The sequence below is a fragment of the Vulpes vulpes genome, chromosome 12, assembly GCF_048418805.1.
Source record: "Vulpes vulpes isolate BD-2025 chromosome 12, VulVul3, whole genome shotgun sequence".
NCBI lineage: Eukaryota > Metazoa > Chordata > Mammalia > Carnivora > Canidae > Vulpes > Vulpes vulpes.
The window spans coordinates 20,341,912-20,364,446 of record NC_132791.1 but is presented as its reverse complement, the minus strand read 5'-3'; the positions used below and the strand labels follow the sequence as shown (position 1 = coordinate 20,364,446).

Below are 22,535 nucleotides of genomic sequence, written 5' to 3'. Positions count from 1 at the left end.
AGTCTCTGAGTCTTGGTTCTGAGATTTTTGGTGCCATGAGTATTTAGAGGAGCTTGTAGCTGAGTGAGCAAAGAAGACTTCTTTGCAGAGGTGGGATTGAGCCAGAGTTTCAAGTTTGCATCACACTGGAAAGTTTATTTTGTCCTGACTTTGCCCCTTTATTCTAACCTTCGGTCTTTTCATTTTGTTAGGCCTTTTGTGTTCTCAGCTGTATTGTGATGAACAGAGATTCTGCTTTTGACCATGTGCTTTCTTGCAGGTCTGTGTGAAGTGGAGAAAGTCTAACCTCTCTGCTCAGGCGAAGGCAATGCTGGAGTTTGTACTTCTTATTTCCCAAGCTGATGATGTAATAGATGACCATTTCAAAAAGCTCGAGATGCATGGCTTCAATCAGGAAAATGCCTGGGATATTGCTGCCATTTCAGCCTTTTTTTTTTGCCTTGTCCATCTGCCTTGCTCATTTTGTCAATCTTGTTCCCAATAAAGAATGATGTCAAAGACATCAGGAGTAAATCTGCTGCTCCCAAAGTATAAAGCCTAAACAGAAAGACCAGCGTTATTTCAGGCACATGATATTATAAGGCATCACTTAGGAAGTAATTTTTAAAAAACATCTAGTCAATAGATAGGGAAGAGAGTAAATGAACTGGTTTTCTGTCTGCTCAATGAGATAGATCCTAAGTGTTGGGAGTATCCAGGGACATGTGATACCGGGCTTAGGGGAAACATTTGCCAATTGCTTCCTTGTGTTGTGATCTGAAAGGAACATCAAGGGAAAGAAGTTCAGAGGATGCTTAGGCATTTCTGATGAACTGATATCTGTGAAGCTGAGCTGTTGAAGTTGAAAGTTTTTTAGTACTCAGAAATAGCGTTACATAGAAATTGGTCTATATAAACTGTGATTTGCAGTCATTCCTGTTGACATGGTTGTGTTTGAAGGCTCTCAAAGGCTGTGGGTAAATAGCAGTCACAGAAAGTTTATCTTTAGTGCCTTCTCAATTAACTTCTAGTAAATTTTTTTAACTGATGGGTTGTAAAATCATGGTCATCTCAATAGAATTTTAGTCCTTAAATAATTTATTATTTTAGGTTTTAGCAAAAAATATTTGATAAGTGAGGACTCACATTTTAAATAGAAGCATAAGAAAGAAAGAAAACAAAACCCTTAGCATTACTGAATGACTTGTTCTGTGTTACAGCTGCTACTGCCTTTTTTTTTGTTTGTTTGTTTTTTTGGTTAGCTTCTCAAGAATCATTCTTATTTTCTAGCTGATAGTGGTACATGCAAACCTACAAAAATTTTTCTTCCCATTTGGCTTCTCTAGATTCTCTAAATTGTTAGTGAATATTTCTTAACCACTTTTACTACTATTACCACTATACTGTGTTAATTTTGAATTGCCTGAACTGTGAAATCTGTTACCTTGAGGCAGCACAAACTTTCATTGCAGAGCTTGTATTTTTCTGTTGGAACTATATTATAAATACTTCGGAATATGTATGTAACCTTTTAAAATTGTTTTACTTAACCTATTAAAAATAGTATTGGTAAATGGTCACCATAAAATTTTAGCCATTGGCCATAATTTAGGGGCCAAACAGAGGGCCTCTATTAAGCAGCCAGAAGTTGGGGGTCATTAAGGGACATTATTTAATTACAGAATAGACTTCTACACCGTCTACATTGTGGAGCAACATGGAGAGTATCTCCAGAGGATCAGATGCCTGATCTCTGAATTCAGGATGCTTGCTTTTTGCCCTTTTTTCAATCAGCTCATGGACAATAGCTGAAGAACTAACTTACCTGATGGGAGGACCTGCTGAATGTTCAGCCCTTTCTGAATCTCATTCTTACTGTAGAGATCCTTCAGATCTGTCCTCACAGGATAGCTCTTCTACAAAGATCCTCCAGGTTCCTCCTCAGTCATCACATGTGAGCCTTCTACAACATAGCTCTTGATCAAGGCCTAGAAGAGTTGTCAGTTCTTATATCCACCTTTCCCTTGTACCTCAAGCCTTGCTTTATTGTAGACTCTCCTTCCCTTCCCAAGACACACATCAGTTCCCATTAACTCTTTTACAAATAAGTTCTGTATATTGATCTCTAACAGCCCTGGTTGAAGGGCCTTGTACCCGTCATGCCGTCCGTGCCCTGCCTGAAACATGTAAGCAGGATTTGACCTGGGGCTCTTGTTGCTTGTAAGGTTGATTTGATTTAGGTCTCCAGCTCCACTCAGTGACTCCTGCTGGATATATGCTCCTTCCTGAGGAGAGGAAGACTACGGCCTTGATAAAATCTTGACCTTACTGGGCAGTAACTGGGAGTTGGGCAAATATTCAGAGCACTGATAGACACCATTCTCCAGGCTCTGTATAGACCTGGACTTCTTTTTTCTTTTTTTTTAAGATTTTTTTTTTTTTTTAATTGAGAAAGAGAGCAGGGGAAAGGGGCAGAGAGAGGAGGAGCGAGAGAATCTCAAGCAGACTCCCACTGAGCTGGGGATACCCAAGAAGGGCTCCATCTCACAACCCTGAGATAATGACCTCAGCTGAAATCAAGAGCTCCACACTTAACTCATTGATTGAACCACCGAGACGCCGCAGATCTGGGCTTTTAGGGCAACGGTGAACTTGAGTCCTAGACTCCCAGTCTGAGTAGGCAATATACCGTGCCACTTACTATGTGGAACCTGCACATAATATGGAAGTTTTTTCCCCTTGTGACCTTAGAGTAAATTGGGGATAAGGACATAATCTTGGCCCACCCCTTTGACTATTCAGGCCCACGCATCCCCAGACACACAGTCACGATGACTGACAACTACAGACTGTCGCAGGGGTGCCCTGATGCTAACACTGCCCTGTGCAGCCCGAGCCCTGAGTTCTCCCAGTTACGCTCAGACACAGCTGGTCGCTCCCGGCATAAAGCACCTGCCATGGGCGGTGTCCCCGCTTTCGCGGTCCCCAACGGATGGCGGTCGCGGCGGCGCGCGTTTCCCAGCCGGCGGGGTTAGGCGGTCGCACGCCGGAAGTGGCGGCTGGAGCGGGAGCGCTGAGGTGTCTGCCGGCGGGGCAGCGGCCGGGAGCGGGGGGCGGGTGCGTCGGTCATGTTTCCCTTCGGGCCCGGTAGTCCCGGAGAGGATGGGACGGCCGGAGCCGGGGCCGAGGAGCCGGCACCCCGCGCGGGGCAGGCGGCAGCCGGCGGGCCGCTCCCTTCCCCGCCCGCTCCGCCGCAGCCCGGGGCTGACGCAGCCCCTCCCCCGTCGCCCTCCCGGAGCCCTCGCCGCCCCGGCGCCCCCTCGCTGCCCCTGGCCGCGCGCGTCGGGGAGCTTGGGCCGCCCGGAGCCCTGGACTCCTCAGCCGCTTCCGCCCAGGGAGAGCCGTCACCGCCCTCCCCGCCGCGTCGGCGACCCGGGCCAGACTGCAGGGCCGGGAGCCGGGGCCGCCACGGCCTCGGCGTCGGCCTGGGCGGCCCCGGCGCCCGGCTGTTCGGGTGGCTGAGAGAGCGCAGCCTGGGCCGCGGGCTGTTCGTGGACCCGGCGCGGGACAATTTCCGCACCATGACTAACCTCTATGGTTCCATCCATCCCGCGGACTCGGTGTACCTCAGCACCCGCACCCACGGCGCCGTCTTCAACCTCGAGTACTCGCCCGACGGGTAAGCGCGGCCCCTCGGAGGGCGGGTGCCCGCCTCCGCCTGCCTCTGCTGCCCGTGGGCGGCGGCCCGCTCGGGGGCCGCCGGCCTGCAGGCCCCCCGACACTTTCTGAAGCGCTCTGTGGCTGTTGGAGGTCCCGGCCCGGCCCTCGGAGGTAGGCAGGCCCGGGACTCGTTTGTGCGCCTCGGGACGCGGAGCTCTGTGAAGCAGAAACGCGTGGGGCCCGTCGCCCCGCGGGTCTGCCAGAGCCAGGCCCGAGCTAGGGTTCTCTGGTACACAGCACAGGCCTAGCAAACAACGCGCTGAGGAGATGCTCATTCTTTCCCTGTCATCCCAGGCTTGCGCTTTTCTCACCGAAGCTTCTGGCAAGGGTAGGGAGCCTGCAGATTCCATGTACTCTGTGCCTGACCTGCCGTGAGGGGACACGTGTGCGTGTTCCTTTGCTCCTGGAGGATACTAAGACGCGGCAGCGGGGTGTCCTGGGATGCGGGGGCATTTGTGAACTTCCCCAGCCGGGACTACGTGCTTCTGTCTCCTGGCAGATTAAATATTTCCTGTTCGGTCTCGGTTTACTCTGCGTTATGAGGAATTTTCAAAATAGTATGTATTTTTTTTTAAACTTTGGTGAATACACGAACAAGTTCAACAACAAAGGAAGAAAATTACACACAGTCCCACCCTGAGAGGAGATAGTTAATATAATAACTCCTACCTAATCAAGGCCTCTGGATTCTAGTCATTTGCGTAGCTGTCCGCTTATTCATTCCCTCATTCAATAAATACTTGTTGAGCACTTGCTATGTTCCAGATGCAGAAGTTGCAGTGGTGAGCCAAACCAGCTAATGGCACCACCAGGCTTACTAAACTTGGGACTTACTGGTTCAACTACATGCTAAATAACCGTGCTAAAAATTTCATAATGTGTATTTGTAAATCGAGATAAAGGCTTGAAGGAGCCAACTGTACACACCAGGGTGTTTGAGGTTTTGCTGTAGAAGTGACATTTAACCAGAAAACAAAAAAATGAGAAGATGAATTAACCAAGATAGGGTGGGGGAGGAGATAGAAGTAGTCCAGATGGAGGAATTGGTATGTCAAAGGACTTATGGTTGGAGGGCCAGTATGTCATGTTAGAGAAGCTGAAAGATGATGGCTTAACAAGGCAAAATGTTTTGCTTAAGAAAAAACTAAAATGTGCTAGGAAGGAGAAAAGTAGCAGAATTTGGAATCACAGTGAGGAGGTACACCATATTCCACTTCATTGATGCATTTGCTTCTTCCTAATTATACTTGGTACTAGGATCTCTGGGGTTTCTACTTAAGCAGTTGGGTGGAACCTGTAGCAATGAATGTGCTGAATACAGGTAAGGAGGAGGAACTACTAACGTTTATTCATGTAACCTCCCTTCCCTAGTGCTCTCTCCAACAAAGCCCTATTCCTAAAGCTCCTCCCAAAATACGAAGAATCTCTCCCTCATAAACATTCAGTTCCTTTCTTCTCCATACCCCAACTCCTCTCCTCTCACCCTCCTATCTGTTCTGTCAGGCTTTCAGAAATAGCTGTTTTTACTCTTTGGAAGTGAGATTTTAGGTACATGATGAGAGAGGTAGAATGAGTTATGAAGAGGAAATTCCCATTGCCAGTGCTATTAGAATGAGGAATATATTACTGATAGTTTTGTTTGAACCAGGACAACATAGTCCCGTACAACATTTTTGTAAAAAGTATTTAGGCACTCTGGTACTTAAATAATTTAATAATGTTTAATTTGCAATTGATATGTACTCATTCTAGAAAATCTAGGCAATAAATGAACAGAAAGAAGTTAAACATCACTTATAATCCCAGAGTTTAAAAGGCTGTCCAAGGAATTTTGTGTGTGTGTTGTTTATATTTTAAAGGTATTTATTTAAGTAATCTCTACACCCAATGTAAAACTCGAACTCATGACCCGGAGATCGAGTCACATGCTCTTCAACTGAGCCAGCCAGGTGCCCCTGCGTATGTTTATTTTAATATAAACATGGAATCATGTTATTTTGTTGCCTGTTCTTTTTCATGCAATATATTGTGAATTACCTATGTTAATATATTTTTACATTATTTAACATTTTTCATTAGTTTAAGTAAAACCTCTAGAAACATTTTTAGATTTATATTCTCATGATAATTCTCTAGAATGGGTGAAAGTTATGAAGATTTTGGAGACCTATTATTAAATTCCCCTATGTGAAGATTTTACTAATTCTCATTCTATCACACACATGAAAGTGCCCGTCTCCCCATACTTTTGCCAATATTACACATTGCCATTCTTTTTCATCTGTGTCAAGGAGATAGCTGAAAATAGTTAAACGTTATAATTTTTTAGTATTCTTACTACGTCTAATATGCTTCAGATTTTTATAGGACTTAATTTTCTAGAAAAATGACATCTGTGTTAAATGAGATAATTTCTTATATCCTTCAGTTATATGGGTTAAATCAGCTTACTGGGTACCATTATCACTGTTATTTATGAGGACTTCTCAGTACAGAGAAGAAGTGACACAGAAGGTTAGAATTAAAATTAGGAATTTAATAGAGACCAGACTGGAAAAATTTGACACTAAAAAAGAAATGAAAGGATACCTGGAGTAGAGGTAATTTCTAAAGAATTCTAAAAACGTTTTTACAGTAACAATATAATCAAAAGAAGTATCACTTCCTAAGAGGACATTTTATAAAATGAAATTTGATGTTAATAGATTAGAGAATAATGTGTGGAAATTTGTCAGGCTTTTATGAAAACACATCAGGCACTGCTATAGAGAGTAGTATCGGAAAATAGAAATGAAGAAATTATCTAGACTGGAGGCCAGAAAGATGCAGAGATTGGAAATATGAAGGAGGTTTAGTGACATGGAGCATAGACAAAAAAGGCATACTATATATTTGGTCAGCTCCTGAAGAAAATGAGATAATGGGAAAAATAACAAAAAAACAATTTGAAGAGATAATAGCTGGGAACTTGAAGAACTTAAGAAAGTCACAAGATCATGATTTAAGATGCCCAATAGACCCCAAGCAGGAATCCTTTCTAGGCATGCAGTGACTCTAAAACAAATATTAAAATCTTAAAAGCTAGAGAAAAAAGACCTTCAAAGGAGTACTTATGAGGTGATAATTTAAAAAGATGGAACTAAAATTGAAGAAAATAATAAATTTTGAAGGGGTGTTGGAAGAATTTGATATATTAACTGTAGTTTTTAACGTTTGCATATTAAAGTTTGTAAGATTGCAAGACCAAAAGATAAGAAAAGATATATTATTTCCAGACTACTTGAGGAAAAAATAGTGCAATGAGAAAAAAATATTCCAAGAGAAGACAAGAAAGGGAAAGAAAAAAAGTAGAAAAGGTATAATAAATAAAAAACCAAAGAATGGCCAAAAATAAGTCCAAATATTGCTAATTACAGTAAATATAATAGTACTAGATGTTCAGTAGGATAGACGAGAATATATCAAACACACTCTAAAGCTGGTGAGCTATATTACTATACAAACTAGGATTTTAGGCCAAATTACTAGAGATAGGAGATCACATCATGTTCATGAAAGCTCAATTCACGAGAAAGATTTTTGAATTTTGAAATTTTGAAACAGTTTTGAATTGAATGAGTCTTTTAGATTGAAAATCTATGAATCAAAAATTGGTAACTTTAAGGAGAAAACGGACAAATTTATCATAGAGGAAGATTTTAATGTACATTATAGTATACCTCAGTCAGGTAGACACAAAACATATGATAAACACCACCGCTTAATAAAATCTTGCTCTGACGAGCAGTATACTGCATTCAGACCTGATACTCAGCTAGTACACATTGTTTCAGCTGTACCAGTTGTTAAAGTATTGATATATGTCCATAGTGGTTAAATAGTTAACTGCCCCAAGATCACTGAATGTCTTCCATGGAACCTCCCAGAGCAACCCATTATATACCAACTACAGAATTAAGAGCTAGCACTGCAAGCTGCCAGCAAACATCTCACTTGAGAGCTATAACATCAGTTTTAATTGCTCTTTATCCATGCTAAATACACTCCCCACCACAAAAAATCTTTAAGATAATGCCCAGTGACCATTTGGCTTCCCTAAGTGTGGGGCTGCCTGCCTTTCACAGGCAATCTCACAGTCATTCTCACATAGTCATTTGTGAGAACTGCAGCCTCTGGGGAGTTCCAGAGAGATGAACAGGGCAGTCAGATGAAAGTAACACTATTGTAGGCAGTATCCAAACATACTCTTGGTATAATGTGTACTCCCATGACAGATTTCAATCCACAGCAGATGAGTGGGGCCTATGGGGATGATTTATGTCAGTACTCCTGGGATACAGATCCCTAATTTTATCATTTCTATTGAATTTCACCATTATTTAGTGGGATCGTTTTGCTAAAACCCACTGAATACCTGCCCATCATGGGTGTCAGCGACACTCATTTTATTAATGAAAATGACCACCAACATAAATCTCAGTACCAGGAATATTTAGTTGAGGAAACAACAGCAGGAAGGTCATTCTGGCTTATGCTTTTAACTGCTGTATTATATTACTTCTCATCTGGGCTGAAGGATTAGGTCTGATACAATTAAACATGACAACAGATCGTTTTGTGGCATAGTTATTAATATAATTGAACACATATTTAATGTACAAAATAGCAAGTGTTAAAAAATTGTTAATATATTTCAGCAAAAGCTAAAAAGAATATTTAGCCCCATGAATAGTTCTGTTAATGTTAAATAATTTTTTTACTTACAAGATGACAGTTAAAAAAATTTTTTTTAAGATTTTATTTATTTGTTTGACAGAGAGTGTGAGCACAAGTAGGGGGAGCAGCCAGCAGAGGGAAAGGAAGAGGGGAAAAACAGGCTCCCTGCAGAGCAGGGACCCTGATGTGGGGCTCGATCCCAGGACCCCAAGATCATGACCTGAGCCCAAGGCAGACACTCAACTGACTGAGCCACCCAAATGCCCCCATTACAAATTAATTAATGTGGACATTCTTGGAGGGGCTTTATGCAACTTCCTACATCCATTCATGGTGCAGACAAGGGCATCTGGGTCAAAGAAAAGATTATGGCAACAATTTCCAAAAATTGATAAATAATGGAAATTACTAGAATACTTTGATGAGCAACTTAATTAGAACTTCACTTGGCACACATTTTTATAATCTATAGGTTAGTTTATTTTGAAGATGTTTTAAAATTTTTATTCATATGTTAACTTATATTGCTATTGAATGTCAAACATTTATTTTTTTTCAAACATTTTTTTAAAAAGATCTTATTCATGAGAGACAGAGAGAGAGAGGCAAAGACACAGGAAGAGGGAGAAGCAGGGCTCCATGCAGGGAGCCTGATGTGGGACTCGATTCCGGGATCCCAGGATCACGTCCCAGGCCGAAGGCAGGCGCTAAACCGCTGAGCCACCGAGGGATCCCCTTTTTCAAACATTTTAAAATCTCATACTTGACTATATGTAACAGCTATCTCCTGCTTGCTTTTTTTTTTTTTTCAAACACATGTTAGATTTATAAAATTTTCACTGATAAGGCCACATTTCAAAAGATTATCATAGAAGGGATGCCTGGGTGGCTCAGCGGTTGAGCTGCTGCCTTCAGCCCAGGGCGTGACCCTGGAGACCCAGGATCAAGTCCCACGTCAGGCTCCCTGCATGGAGCCTGCTTCTCCCTCTGCCTGTGTCTCTGCCTCTCTATCTCTCTCTGTGTCTCTCATGAATAAATAAATAAAAATCTTAAAAAAAAAAAGATCATCATAGAGTTTCTCAACAAAATGTAATCATTAGAAATGAATAACAAAAAGATAACCAGAAAAACCTCATGTGTTTTCAAGTTAAGAAAACATTTATAAATAATATATGGGCCAAATAAATGATAATGGAAATTAGAAATATTTAGCACTAAATGATAATGAAAGTACCATATGTCTAAAAACTTGTAAGTAAAACTGTACTTACTAGGAAAGTTACAATCATTAATAAACTGGAAAAAGGAAGACAAGGAAAATTAATGAGCTAAGTATCCATCTGAAATAGGGAATAGTGAAGTTATCTGCAAATAATAGCAAAGTAAGTTTGAAGAAAGCAGAAGGAAGGAAATATAGTAACAGTAGAATTTCAATACAAATACTCAACAGAGAAAATCTTGTCTTTGAAAAGACAAATAAAAATGAAAAACACTCATATTGATGAAGTGAATCCCCTGGACATCAGAGTGACTCGATTTTGGCTCAGGTCACAAACTCAGGTGTGCGAATGCAGCCCCACCTCAGGCTCTTGGTGCTGAATCTGCTTGTCCCTCTTCCTGCTCTCACAGGCACTCTCTCAAAATCTTAAAAAAAAAAAAAAAAAAAAAAAAATCCCCAGGGACACCTGGGTGGCTCAGCGGTTGAGCGGCTGCCTTTGGCTCAGGGCATCGTGATCCTGGAGTTCTAGGATTGAGTCCTACATCAGGTTCCCTGCATGGAGTCTGCTTCTCCCTCTGCCTGTGTCTGCCTCTCTCTGTGTTTCTCATGAATAAGAAATGAAATCCTTAAAAAAAAAATCCCCAAGTAAATCATATTCAGAGTGAAAGGGGACATAATTTCAGATGCAAGAGATAGAGATTGTAGCTTTCCAGAAATAGAGTAGGTGGTTTGGACCAACCTTTCAACAGAGAATAATTAGAAAAGCTAGAAGAAATATAAAATATTTAATGTAAGTTATAAAAAGATTATGTTTAAAGAGATTGGAGAATTAAGGCAATAGGTAAATTTCAGGACCAAGGGATCCCTGGGTGGCGCAGCGGTTTGGCGCCTGCCTTTGGCCCAGGGCGTGATCCTGGAGGCCCGGGATCGAATCCCACGTCAGGCTCCCGGTGCATGGAGCCTGCTTCTCCCTCTGCCTGTGTCTCTGCCTCTCTCTCTCTCTCTCTCTCTGTGTGTGTGTGTGTGTGTGACTATCATAAATTTAAAAAAAAATTTAAAAAAAAATTTCAGGACCAAGATCTACAAAAGAAGGGAAGCCAGAAATTGAGCCCACCATTTTAGCCAACTGAATTAAGCAATATGGTAGAAATGAAAAGTATAGAAAATAAAATAATGTAAATCACTACACTAACATATTGAAGGAAAAATCTAGGGTAATTTCAATAAATGTTGGAAACCATTTTATACAACTGAAAATATATTAATGGAAAAACAGCAACTTTGAGTAGAACATCCTTAATCCAATAATAGGAATCTACTCCCAAAAAAGAAAAGAAACTCTACAGCAAACATTGTACTTAATGATGAAACGGTGAATGTATTCTTAAACAGGAATGAGAGGAGTGCCTATTACATTAACATTTGCATTTAACATTGTACTGAAAGTCTTAGCCAGTGCAGCAATGAAATAAGTATTAAATAAGAACAAAGCATTTGCTTATAGATGTATGATTATCAACAAAACCTAAAGTATAAAACTTACAGATAAAGTATTAAAATAGCAAGATTGATGGATAAATAATTTTAAAAATCCACTGCATTTCTGTACACCAATAACAAACAAAATTTTAAAAGAACATTTACTAGGGATGCCTGGGTGTCCCAGTCAGTTGAGCATCTGCCTTTGGCTCAGGGTGTGATCCTGGGATCCAGGATCAAGTCCCACATCGGGCTCCTTGCAGGGAGCCTGCTTCTCCCTCTGCCTATGTCTCTGCCTGTCTCATTAATATATAAATAAAATCTTTAAAAAAAAAAAAAAGGAAAGGTCTGAAATGAGACAGTACTAAATATCATAAAGGAAAAATTAAGTTTGACTATATCTAACTGGTTTGGTAGGATATATGCCAAACCTTTTGCAGTACATTTTAATAGATATTGATACAGAAATATATAATTTTGCCATATATGACTTTTTTTTTCTAAGTTGCCTCATCTATGCATGTTTTTCTACAACCAGCTTTTCTTATTTAAAAATGTTTTGGGCCGGGATCCCTGGGTGGCGCAGCGGTTTAGCGCCTGCCTTTGGCCCAGGGTGCGATCCTGGAGACCCAGGATCGAATCCCACGTCGGGCTCCCAGTGCATGGAGTCTCTCTCTCTCACTGTGTGCCTATCATAAATAAATAAAATAAAAATTAAAAAAAAATGTTTTGGGGGCAGCCTGGGTAGCTCAGCGGTTTAGCGCTGCCTTCGGCCCCAGGCCTGATCCTGGAGACCTGGGATCAAGTCCTGCATCGGATTCCCTACATGAAGCCTGCTTCTCCCTCTGCCTGTGTCTCTGCCTCTCTCCCTCCCTCTCTCTCTCTCATGAATAAATAAATAAAATATTTTTTAAAAATGTTTTGGAAGCACCAGGGTGGGTCGGTGGGTTAGGTGTCTAATTCTTGATTTCTGCTCAGGGTCATGAGATTGAGCTCTGCATTGGGATTCTCTCTCTCCCTCTTCCTCCGCTTCTCCCTAACTTCACTCCTTAGCTCTCTCTCAGGAGCATGCTCTTTCTCTCTCCCTCTCTCTCAAAAAATATATATGTTTTGGAGTTCTTTCATATCCATATGAAACTATCCCTTTCCTTTTAAATGTTGCACCATAAGGGCACTTCAGTGGCTCAGTAATTGAGCAGTCTGCCTCCGGGTCAGGTCATGGTCCCCAGTGTCCTGGGATCGAGTCCCATATCGCCGGGACCCTGCTTCTCCCTCTGACTATGTGTCTGTCATTCTCTCTGTGTCTCTCATGAATAAATAGATCTTTTAAAAAATAAAAATAAATGTTGCATCATATTGCAAAGTATTACATATCATGGCTATATAATCAATCATTTCCCCTTTCATGTACATTTAGGTTACTTTCAATTCCTCATTATGGTGAAATATATCTTTATATATGCTTCTTTGTATTTATAAATGATTATTTCTTTAGATTAAGTTCCCATAAAAAATTACTCAGTCAAAAGGTACACACATTAAAAAGTTTGATACATCAGGTACTCTCAAAACCTAAGCTGTACCAGTTTATGCTCCTCTATAATGTTTGAGAGTACCATTTCCTACTATTGCCAAAAGCAGATAGTTTCGGTTTTTGAGATATTTGCTTCTAACATGAGCAAAAAGAAGTTATTTATTATAGTTTGTGTAATTATAAATAAGTGAATATCAGTAATAAGAGAATGCTAGAAAACTAAAGAAAAATGTGTTCTTTGCTTTCAGGTCAGTGCTGACTGTTGCTTGTGAACAGACTGAAGTTCTGCTTTTTGACCCTATATCTTCAAAGCACATAAAAACACTTTCTGAAGCTCATGAAGACTGTGTAAATAATATCAGGTTAGTGTTATAGTGAAATTTACAGTGTGACACAAAATATTCTATTTTGAAAGTTAATGAAAATTTGTAATGTTTTGCCCAGCAGTGCTAGATATAAATTTGCGAATTGTGAATTTTATCCCTTGTGAAATATATCCCTTTAATTACAAAACTTATTGTTAACCATTTTGGATTAGAATCTTTCTGACATGCATTTTTACTCCCATATGATTTTACCTTTTCTCTTCATATGTCAGGGTCATCATTATGAACCTCAACCATGTACTATGACAATCCTGCAATGTCTTTGGGTTAGTGATCTGTATAGAATTATGACAGTCCCATCACTAGGCTTCTCTCACCCCTAATCCCAAATCCAAACTTTTGAGAGGAAAAAACACATATGCACAGAGAACTTCTTTCTAAAAGCATGTTGGAAACTCCTTAAATTCTCAATAACCTGGGAAGTAAATAACAATTGAACAGCTTGGTGGATTAATATGCAGTCATTAAAATGATGGTCACAGGGACTACATAACAACATGGACAAATGCTTGGGACAATATAGGTTAAAATCATGATAAAAATCGTTAAAAATATGACATGAAGCAGAAGATAAGGAAGTATTTTTCAGTGCTAACATGGGATGGTTTAGAATGAATGGATAATGAGTAATTTTCTGTTTTCTAAACTTATATAATAAGATTATATTCCTTTTATAATGATTACTTATAATGTTCAAAAAAAAGAAATGTGGAAATTACTTCTAGTCATGGTGACACGCTGAATTTTGATTCAGTTCTACTGAATTTTGATTCAGTTCAGTTCTATGCTCCAAACACATAGAACAATAGATTAAATAGCACAAAAGATATAGCCAGGCTCTGAAACAACATAAACATTTTTGTGGGCCGGAAATGGAACACAGACACAAGCTGTTACAGGGCTGAAACCACAAGGCCACTGGGTTTTGAGTCTGGTACTGAAGTGTAGTAGTTTTGGTTCCTGTCAAGAATCAAAAGTACTAAAGTGCTTCATGTGAGGCAGAAACCAGAGCCCAAATTACTACCAAAGCCATGCAATTGGCTAGAATACCTGTCCCATTTGTGAAAGGCCAAAAAAAAGGAAAACAACTATTCACTACCTGAGGCCATGGGTTTTGGCTGATAAGATACAACCTCATGGCCAGGAATTGAATAAAGTTATTACTGAGTCAGTGATTGAATGTATATGTATGATAGCTCCAATATCAGTATGAAACTGGAGGCCTTAATGTCATTATAAGGTCCAATTGTGCATTAGGGGTTTAGAAATCCAAGTGGGGGCAGTTATAAAATCATTAAATAGGAAAGAGAGGAAAAAATAATTAAAAACCTTGCTTACTTTAAAATAAGCCTATAACCAAAATTCTAAAACTAATGAAGACATTTAATATTAATATAACAAAATCAACTAAAACAAGCATTTTTTCTGGATGAAATTAATTTTATGGAGTAGTCCAACAAAGACTTTATTTTTAAAAATAAATTATTTATTTTTTTTTGACTAGGTAATACATGCACGTGGTACAAAATTCAAAGGTACAAAAGGGTAAACAGTGAAAAGTAAGTCTGTCTCCCACCTCTGTCCCCTAGCCACCCAGTTCCCCTCCCCAGAGGCAACCACTATTACCAATTTCTTGCTATCCTTTTTGAGATAGTCTCTGCATGTACAAGCATATACACCCACACATACATACACTTTTATATAAATGGTAGCATTCTACATACACAATTATATACCTTGGCTTTTCCCTTTATAACATATTTAGAAATCATTCCATGTTAGTGCCAATGGGATGATCTTATTCTTTTTAACGGCTGCATAGTATTCCATTGATTGGAAGAAACCTTAAAGCATTTTTAGGATGCTCAAAGAAATAAGTTAACTGATACTTTCTATTTAAAGATAACTCAAAATTATGAAACAAAAGAATTGAAACAAGAAACAGGTTAATGTGGAAAAGAAGCAACTACAATTCTTAGAAATTAAAAATGTACTTAGTATATAAAAAAATTAAAAGATGGGATAAATTTTATCCTTTATGCCATTGATGAAGGAATTAATGGGTTCAAAAATACTAAGAGTACTTAAAAGACATAGAGAATTAATTAAGAGATTCCAATGTATATATTTGAGAATTACAGAAAAAGAAGATGCAGAGATTGGTGGAGAGGCAGAAAATTTTAAGCATTGAAGAAGTTCCTGAATCTTTGCATCAAAAGTAAACTCTAGAGTGTCAAGTAGGTTAAATAAAGATAAATTTATCTACATTTAGACAGGTTGTAGTAAAACTCTAGAATATCCAAGATAAGGAGAAAATCTTAAAAGCCACTTAAGTTAGAAGCCAGATTACCTACAGAGGTATAACTTAGCATTATAACAGAAGGCTTCTCATCAGCAACAGTTGATGCTAGAAGATTATGTAGTACTATCTTAAATACTAAGGGAAAATAATGCCCAATGCCATATCATATCCAGGTAAACTATTATCCCATAATGAAGAATTTAATTAGGTGAAATGACAAATGTTATTAATTATTAATAGCAGAAAGATAATAATTTAGGTTTTTTGGGAGAGCATATTTAAAACAAAGTTTAAACTAGAAGTCTAGGTTTATTTTCTACTAGTCAATGAAAAAGAAAAAAACATGAAATTAATTTTTAGTAATGTTTACCCTCGTAGGACTAAAATATTATCATTTCAACATGTAATCATTATAAAATTTTTTGAGATATTTTAGTTTCATTTTTTAATGTAAAATTTTCAAAATCTAGTGTTTTATACTTAGAGTACAACCCAGTTCAGACTGGTCACATATCAAGGACTGAAAAGGCCACATATCACATGTGGCTGATGGTTACTGAACTGGACAGTATAGCTTTAGATGGTAACAACAAATAGGTTGTGTGTAATATTGTAAGGTTCATGTCATGTTCAGGAAGAAGATAGAAATATTAAGTAATTTTAGACTCTTTCAGAACAATGTATAATTAAATATATACAATGAAAAAAACTAAATTAAAGGTAAGTAAAATAGCAGACATACAGTATGTCGCTAGCTTCCAAAGCAGTAGAAGTGGGGGGACAGGGAATATTGAAAGCTTGATTAGTTTTCAGTGGAAGATAGGAAAGCTTAAAAAAGTAAGTAAGTAAGTAAGTAAATAAATAAATAAATAAATAAATAAATAAATAAAACAAAGGAAAGGAAAGGAGTGATAAGTAGAAAACAAGAAGTAGAAATAGACCCAGTATATGAGTAGTTCATAGTAAATATAAATGGATTGACTTCTTTATTAAAAGACACAGAAACAGCAATTTGAACAAAAACAAGAATCATCTGTATATTCCTTAGAGAGATACCACACTAAAAAAACTAATGTAGATTATCCTTATTGGACAGATGGAAGACCAAAGATTTTAATAAGGATAAAGTGTAACAGTACACATTAATAAATGGAAAAATCAACTAAGAACATATAATAATTATGAACTTCTGTATACAACTTGAAATTTGTATATTTCAAAAAACAACAAACCCAAATCAAAGCAGAAAAGGAATTACAAGTTTATAATCATAATAAGAGAGAGATTTTAATACATTTCCATCCCAAACTAGTAAATCAAATAGATAAAAATTAAGCTATAAAAGTTTTTAAAATATCTTAGACAACCTTTCTACTAAAAATATAAATGAGGGATAAGATTTTTTTTAAATATTTTTTTAATGTAAAGTTGAGCTGATAAGAAAGGAATCCTAGAGACAAAAATGAAGTAGAAGCCAGAATGCAAAGAAATAAACAGGTTCAGCTGGCTTTTACCCTGGCTTTTATCTGCCAAATGCAGGTGACCTTGAGCTTCTGTTTTGATATGTATAAGGAGTTATAGTGGACAGGAGAGTTGATTCTATGGCCAGTTGAAGATGAGGAGTCTAATAGAAAATTGTACTCCAAAGGGCTATTCTTAACAGCATAACAGTGATCTAGAAACATACCACTTTGTTCACGTAGATCATGACATTGGTAGAGAAGTGTCAGAAAATTTCCTCAGTAAATGTCTAACCATAAGTCAGCATTCATGCATGTGTGGGGCCCAAATTCATACTACCATATGGTCCAAAACCATCTAGCCAGCAATTTAAAATTGGATCTAGGATGGTAGTACTGCCAGGTACCTGCAAAAACAAATGCAAGTCTTCTCTGAGGAAGAAAACTCAGTAACATAAAGAAGTCAATTCTTTCCAAATTAGTCTATACATTTAGTGCAGCTCTAATCAAAATACCAACCTTTTTTTTTTAACTTGACTTAAAAATTCATATTGAACAGGGAAGTGCCAAGAATATCTGAGACAGTTTTGAAGGAGACTAAGTTGGCAGTCTTCCAGATACCAAACAGTCTTAGGACAGGGATAGATTAAGTGCCTAAAGAAATGGGGTAGAACTTCCAGAAACAGACCCATGCATATAGGGAAATTTAATATATGACTGCAGGGGGATTACAAATTGGGGGAGGGGAGGAAAAAAGAGAATTAGTTCTATATATAGGAAATATCTGTGAGTTAAAGACCTATTTATGAAAGCAAACCTTTAAAGCTTTAGAAGAGATATAGAATATATTTCCATTCTAAGTATGAGAAAGGATTTTTTAAGAAAAAAGAACATAGATTAAAGGATTGCTAAATTCAACTGCATTAAAATTTAAAACTTTATTCTAACCAAAGACATAAATAACAGTGTGAAAAGATAAGCTATAAGCTGGTGGGAGAAGATATTTTCAATGCACATAGCCACAGAAGGATTAGTATGCAGAATATATATGACAATTACCCTGGAGCAAAACAGGCAGAGAATCATAGAAGCTAAAATGAGCAATAAATTTGGAAACATTTTCAAACTTCCTAGTTATCATGAAAATGCAAATAAGAATAAACAATGAAGAAATACTAAGTATTGGCAAAAATGTTGAGAAGTAGAAACTCTAAGACATTGTTGATGGAGTATAATTGGTAAAATTTTTTGAAGAGCAATTCAGGAATATCTGGCAAAATTGAGGATCAAACAGATTTTTAAGAGATTAAAGCATGCGTAAAGAAGGAGCTGTGTAAAGGTTTGTTATAGCATCGTTAGTAATACAAGTTGGAAACAAATCTCCATCAAAAGGAAGATAAATTCCAGTATACTCCTACAATGGAATACTATACATCAGTTAAAATAAATGAACTGGAAGCATCAGCATTTGAGATACCTCTCAGAAATTCAAAGTTGAGTCAGAAAAGCAAATTGTAAAATGAGCTGAACAGTGTGATACCATTTATATAAAGTTTGAAAATATACAAACATAAGTTTGATGAGGGCATGTATTTGTCTGTTCTCTGCTCCCTAGCACCTAGAACTGTGCCTAGCATATAGTGGGTGCTAATTAAATATTAACGGAATAAATTGAATGCAAAACAAAACTATACATTGTTTATGGATACATACTTAGGAACTCATGGTATTAAAAACTTGCATGGGGAGTGACAAACAAATTTTGGATAGTGGTTCCCTCTGGAGAGGGAGGGAGGGGAATGGGATTGGGGAGGGATATTCAGGGTGCTTCAGTTGTGTTTGTAATGTTCAAAAAAATCTGAAAGATAACAGTGTTAAAATTTGAGAAAGCTGGGTGGTGGGTATCACAGGTTTTGTTATATTCTTCATAATTTTCTATATGTTTTTAATATTTTACAACTTAAAATTTTCTATCTCAAAAAAGAAAAGATGTGCTGTTTGCCCCTACTCAGAATGATCTCTGACTAATCTACTATTAGAATTTGTTCTTTATCAATGTCAGCTCTCATTTGCTGCTATCAGTGTATCTGCTTTAGTACTCCACACCTGCAAATTTGAATTCACTTATCTGTTGGTTAGAAAAACGATTTTAAAGCTTTTTTAGAAGGACATACCACTTAAGAGTTTTGCATGAGGATCTGAGGGGTCCTCTGGCAGGAGCTTAAATGTGCATTACTTATTAATAATACTAACTTTAATTTTTTTGAGTGCCTACCATGTGCCAAACCTTTTGTGAAGCACTTTTCATGCAATATTAATTCTCACAGTATCCTGATATTGTACCCATTTTAAGGAATAAAAAATTGCAGCTTAGATAGAGATTTGCCCAACATGGTTAATATGTAGCAAGTGGTGGAGCTGGAATTCATGTTCAGTTCAGTTAGACCACCTCACTGAACTGTTCAGAAATATGGGGATACATTTCCTCCACAGTGATTTTACACATACTTAGTAATGTCTTCTAGTTCATTTCTTAGTTTTTAAGATTTGCTTATCTTGTAAACTAAAAAAAATTCATAGTTGTGAAGAATATTTTCTTTGCTTCATATGGGGAAAATGTGTAATTTAAATTCTTAAGCCCATTACATAGGTTTACTTCTCATTCATGAAGGCTCTGTATGTGGATTTGAGAGTCCATTTAATGATCAAGCCTCCAATCTTCAGTTATGACATTACACGGGTAGTTGAGGTTATCATAATATTTACTTAGTGGTATGGCAGTTAAAAAAATAGTGCCTATTTAAATATTCCAAGATCTGCTTTTCCCTCCCACTGTCTTTGTTGGTCTTTTCCTGATTGGTATATTTCAAACACTATAATGTAAATGCAGTGCTCAACACTGGGAACATGAAATTTCTTATCTTGCAAAGGATTTCACAAAACTCTGAGAGTGACATTAGAAAACCAATCAATGACATGTAAAATCATTGGCAAATGATAGACTAGTTCCAATTAAAGAAAAGGAAAGGACAGAAATGAGGACATGATAGTTCAGAGAATTATATGAATATTTCATGGGACTAAGGAAACGCCCTTGAAATGGATAAGCCCTTGAAGGTTATATAGAACTGATTCTTTTTAAATTATAGTATAAAACTCAAATAAAGGTGTTATATTTTGCTATCATAATTTCATTGGAAAGATTATGGAGAAAAACTCAAACATTTAATTTTTCTTATTCTAAGAATTTGCATTTAGCTAAATAAATGTAAGGTAAATGTTAAAATTTTTTTATGACTTTTAGTTTTTAAATAAAGACAACACTTTCTTTCCCTTGTATGATGACATGTTGGTACCTGTTTTAAGGAAATTCTATTTCAATTGCTGTTCACCAAGTATCCTGAAGACCTCAGTTTATCCAGATGTCCAGTTTATCCAGAACTGTTAATAGTTATATGTTGGGGTTTGATGGGAACATATGAAGCAGTTTTATATTTCATAAACTCATAGGCTTCAGTGTTTAGAGTGTCTCCTATTTATAAGAGACTATGGAGTTAAAAACACTTTACAGTTATTAACTTACTAGGCTAGACTGAGTTTTAATTTGAGAAGATTAAGCCACATCTCCAAGAATTTGTCTAATACTTTACATTCTCTACATCTGCTTGCTTTAAGATAAGAATTGTTAGTATGTTAACTGGTGTCCTAATCTACATTCTTAATTTTCTATAATTTATCTATTCTCTTCACCAATGATTCTCTAACACCAAGATTTTTAACAGGTAAAAATTTGAGGCAAAATGAGAAAACTAAAGTCAAAGTGTTGAATTTTTCATTAAGGTAAATTTATTCAATTTGAATTATTAGCTTTTGTTCCGAGATTATATTCTTTATACATCATTGGTATTAAAATATTTTTCATTCAACAATGGTAATTTTTTAGTGGCCCTATTGGTAACAATTTTAAAACTGATCCTCTACTTCATTTTATTTTATTTTTAAAAGATTTTATTTATTTATTTGTTTGACGGAGTCAGAGAGCACAAGCAGGGGGGGCGGCAGGCAGAGGGAGAGGGAGAAGCAGGCCTCTCCCCACTGCACAAGGAGCCTGACATTGGGCTCAATCTCAGGACCCCAGGATCATTACCCGAGCCAAAGGTAGATGCTTAAGCAACTGAGGCATCCAGGCGCCTCTCATTTTATTTTTTATGAAAATCCAAGTGTTTTGGAAACTGCCTACCTCAGAGATCTTTCTGAAACTCTAATCAAGTCATTCTCTTGCCTAAAGCCTTCAAGGCGGACCACTGTGGCCTAAGGCAGTATAATGCCACCAGGGTTTTGAATCCATATGTGCATTTTAAGTATTTTCTGTAGACTAAATAAAATATCTTATTTTTTCCCTAAATTTTTAAAATGTATGAAGATGCCCTATGATGACTATCAGTTTATTTTAAAACTTTGACTTTCCAGTAGTAGTCTTTTGTCATTGCATATATTTTTTAATCATATAATTCCTGTCAGGAAGTCATTAAAATATATTTATTTTAAAAAGCCTAAAAGTCAGGCAGCCCAGGTGGCTCAGCAGTTTAGTAACACCTTCAGCCCAGGGTGTGATCCTGGGGAACTGGGGTCGAGTCCCACGTCGGGCTCCCTGCAAGGAGCCTGCTTCTCCCACTCCCTGTGTCTCTGCCTCTCTCTCTCTCTCTGTGTGTATCTCATGAATAAATAAATAAAATCTTAAAAAAAAAAATCTGTGTGACAGGGCTTAGAGAAATGGGACACTCCTAACTATTGGTGGAACTACATATTGATGTGTTCTTTTGAGGACAGTTTGGCTGTATGTATCAAAAGCCTTACATTTTTTTAAATCCCTTTTTAGCAAAACATTTTTATGGGAATATACTTAGAAAAATAACTAGGGATGTGATTAATATTTAGCTGGGTTTTTTTAGTGTAAACTTTTTTACACTAAATAAAACAATTTTATAGTTTTTAGTATAAACCGTAGTAAAAAGTTGGAAGCAGTATAAACACCCAACACTTGCTTGTTATTTTAAAAAAAGAGAAAAGATTACGGTTCATTCAGTAAATCTGTTCAGCCATTAAGAATCATTTTGTCAATAAATCGTTAACATGGCAAAATATTTATGACATGATATTAGGCTTGAAATAGAGGAATGAGGCTATCAATAACAGTGGTTATTTTTATGGTAGATTTTTTTTCCATTAAAAAATATTTTCGGGCAGCCCTGGTGGCGCAGCGGTTTAGCGCTGCCTACAGCCCAGGGTGTGATCCTGGATACCCTGGATTGAGTCCCACGTTGGGCTCTCTGCATGGAGCCTGCTTCTCCCTCTGCCTGTGTCTCTGCCTCTCATTCTCTCTGTGTCTCTATGAATAAATAAATAAAATATTTAAAAAAATATTTTCAATGGGCATGTATTTATAATTAAGAAGTAGTTACTGGGTGGGAGGGTGCCTGAATGGCTCAGTTGGTTAAGAGTCTGCCTTCAGCTCAGGTCATGATCTCAGGGTCCTGGGATCGAGCCCGGAGTTGGGCTCCCTGCTCAGTGGGGAGTCTGCTTCTCCTTCTCCCACCCCCTACTTTGTTCTCTCTCTTGCTCACTCTCTAAAATAAAACCTTAAAAAGAAAAAGCAAAGATCTTTAAAAAAAAGTAGTGATTCAGAATCACTATAGAATAAATCCATGATGTATTTTCCTCTTATCTCTACTTTTCCACA

General features: G+C 37.7%; 1 protein-coding gene across 1 annotated transcript in view; it reads left to right on the top strand.

Annotated features, from left to right (window-relative positions):
• The first annotated feature begins 3,043 nt into the window (after positions 1 to 3,043).
• DCAF10 (DDB1 and CUL4 associated factor 10) overlaps positions 3,044 to 22,535 on the top strand; it is a 42,977-nt gene continuing 23,485 nt past the window's right edge. Inside the window, exons 1-2 of the mRNA XM_026013142.2 lie at positions 3,044 to 3,658; positions 12,896 to 13,009. Of these exons, the coding sequence (XP_025868927.1) occupies positions 3,108 to 3,658; positions 12,896 to 13,009 (665 nt within the window). The 5' untranslated portion in view covers positions 3,044 to 3,107. The remainder of the gene's footprint in view (positions 3,659 to 12,895; positions 13,010 to 22,535) is intronic.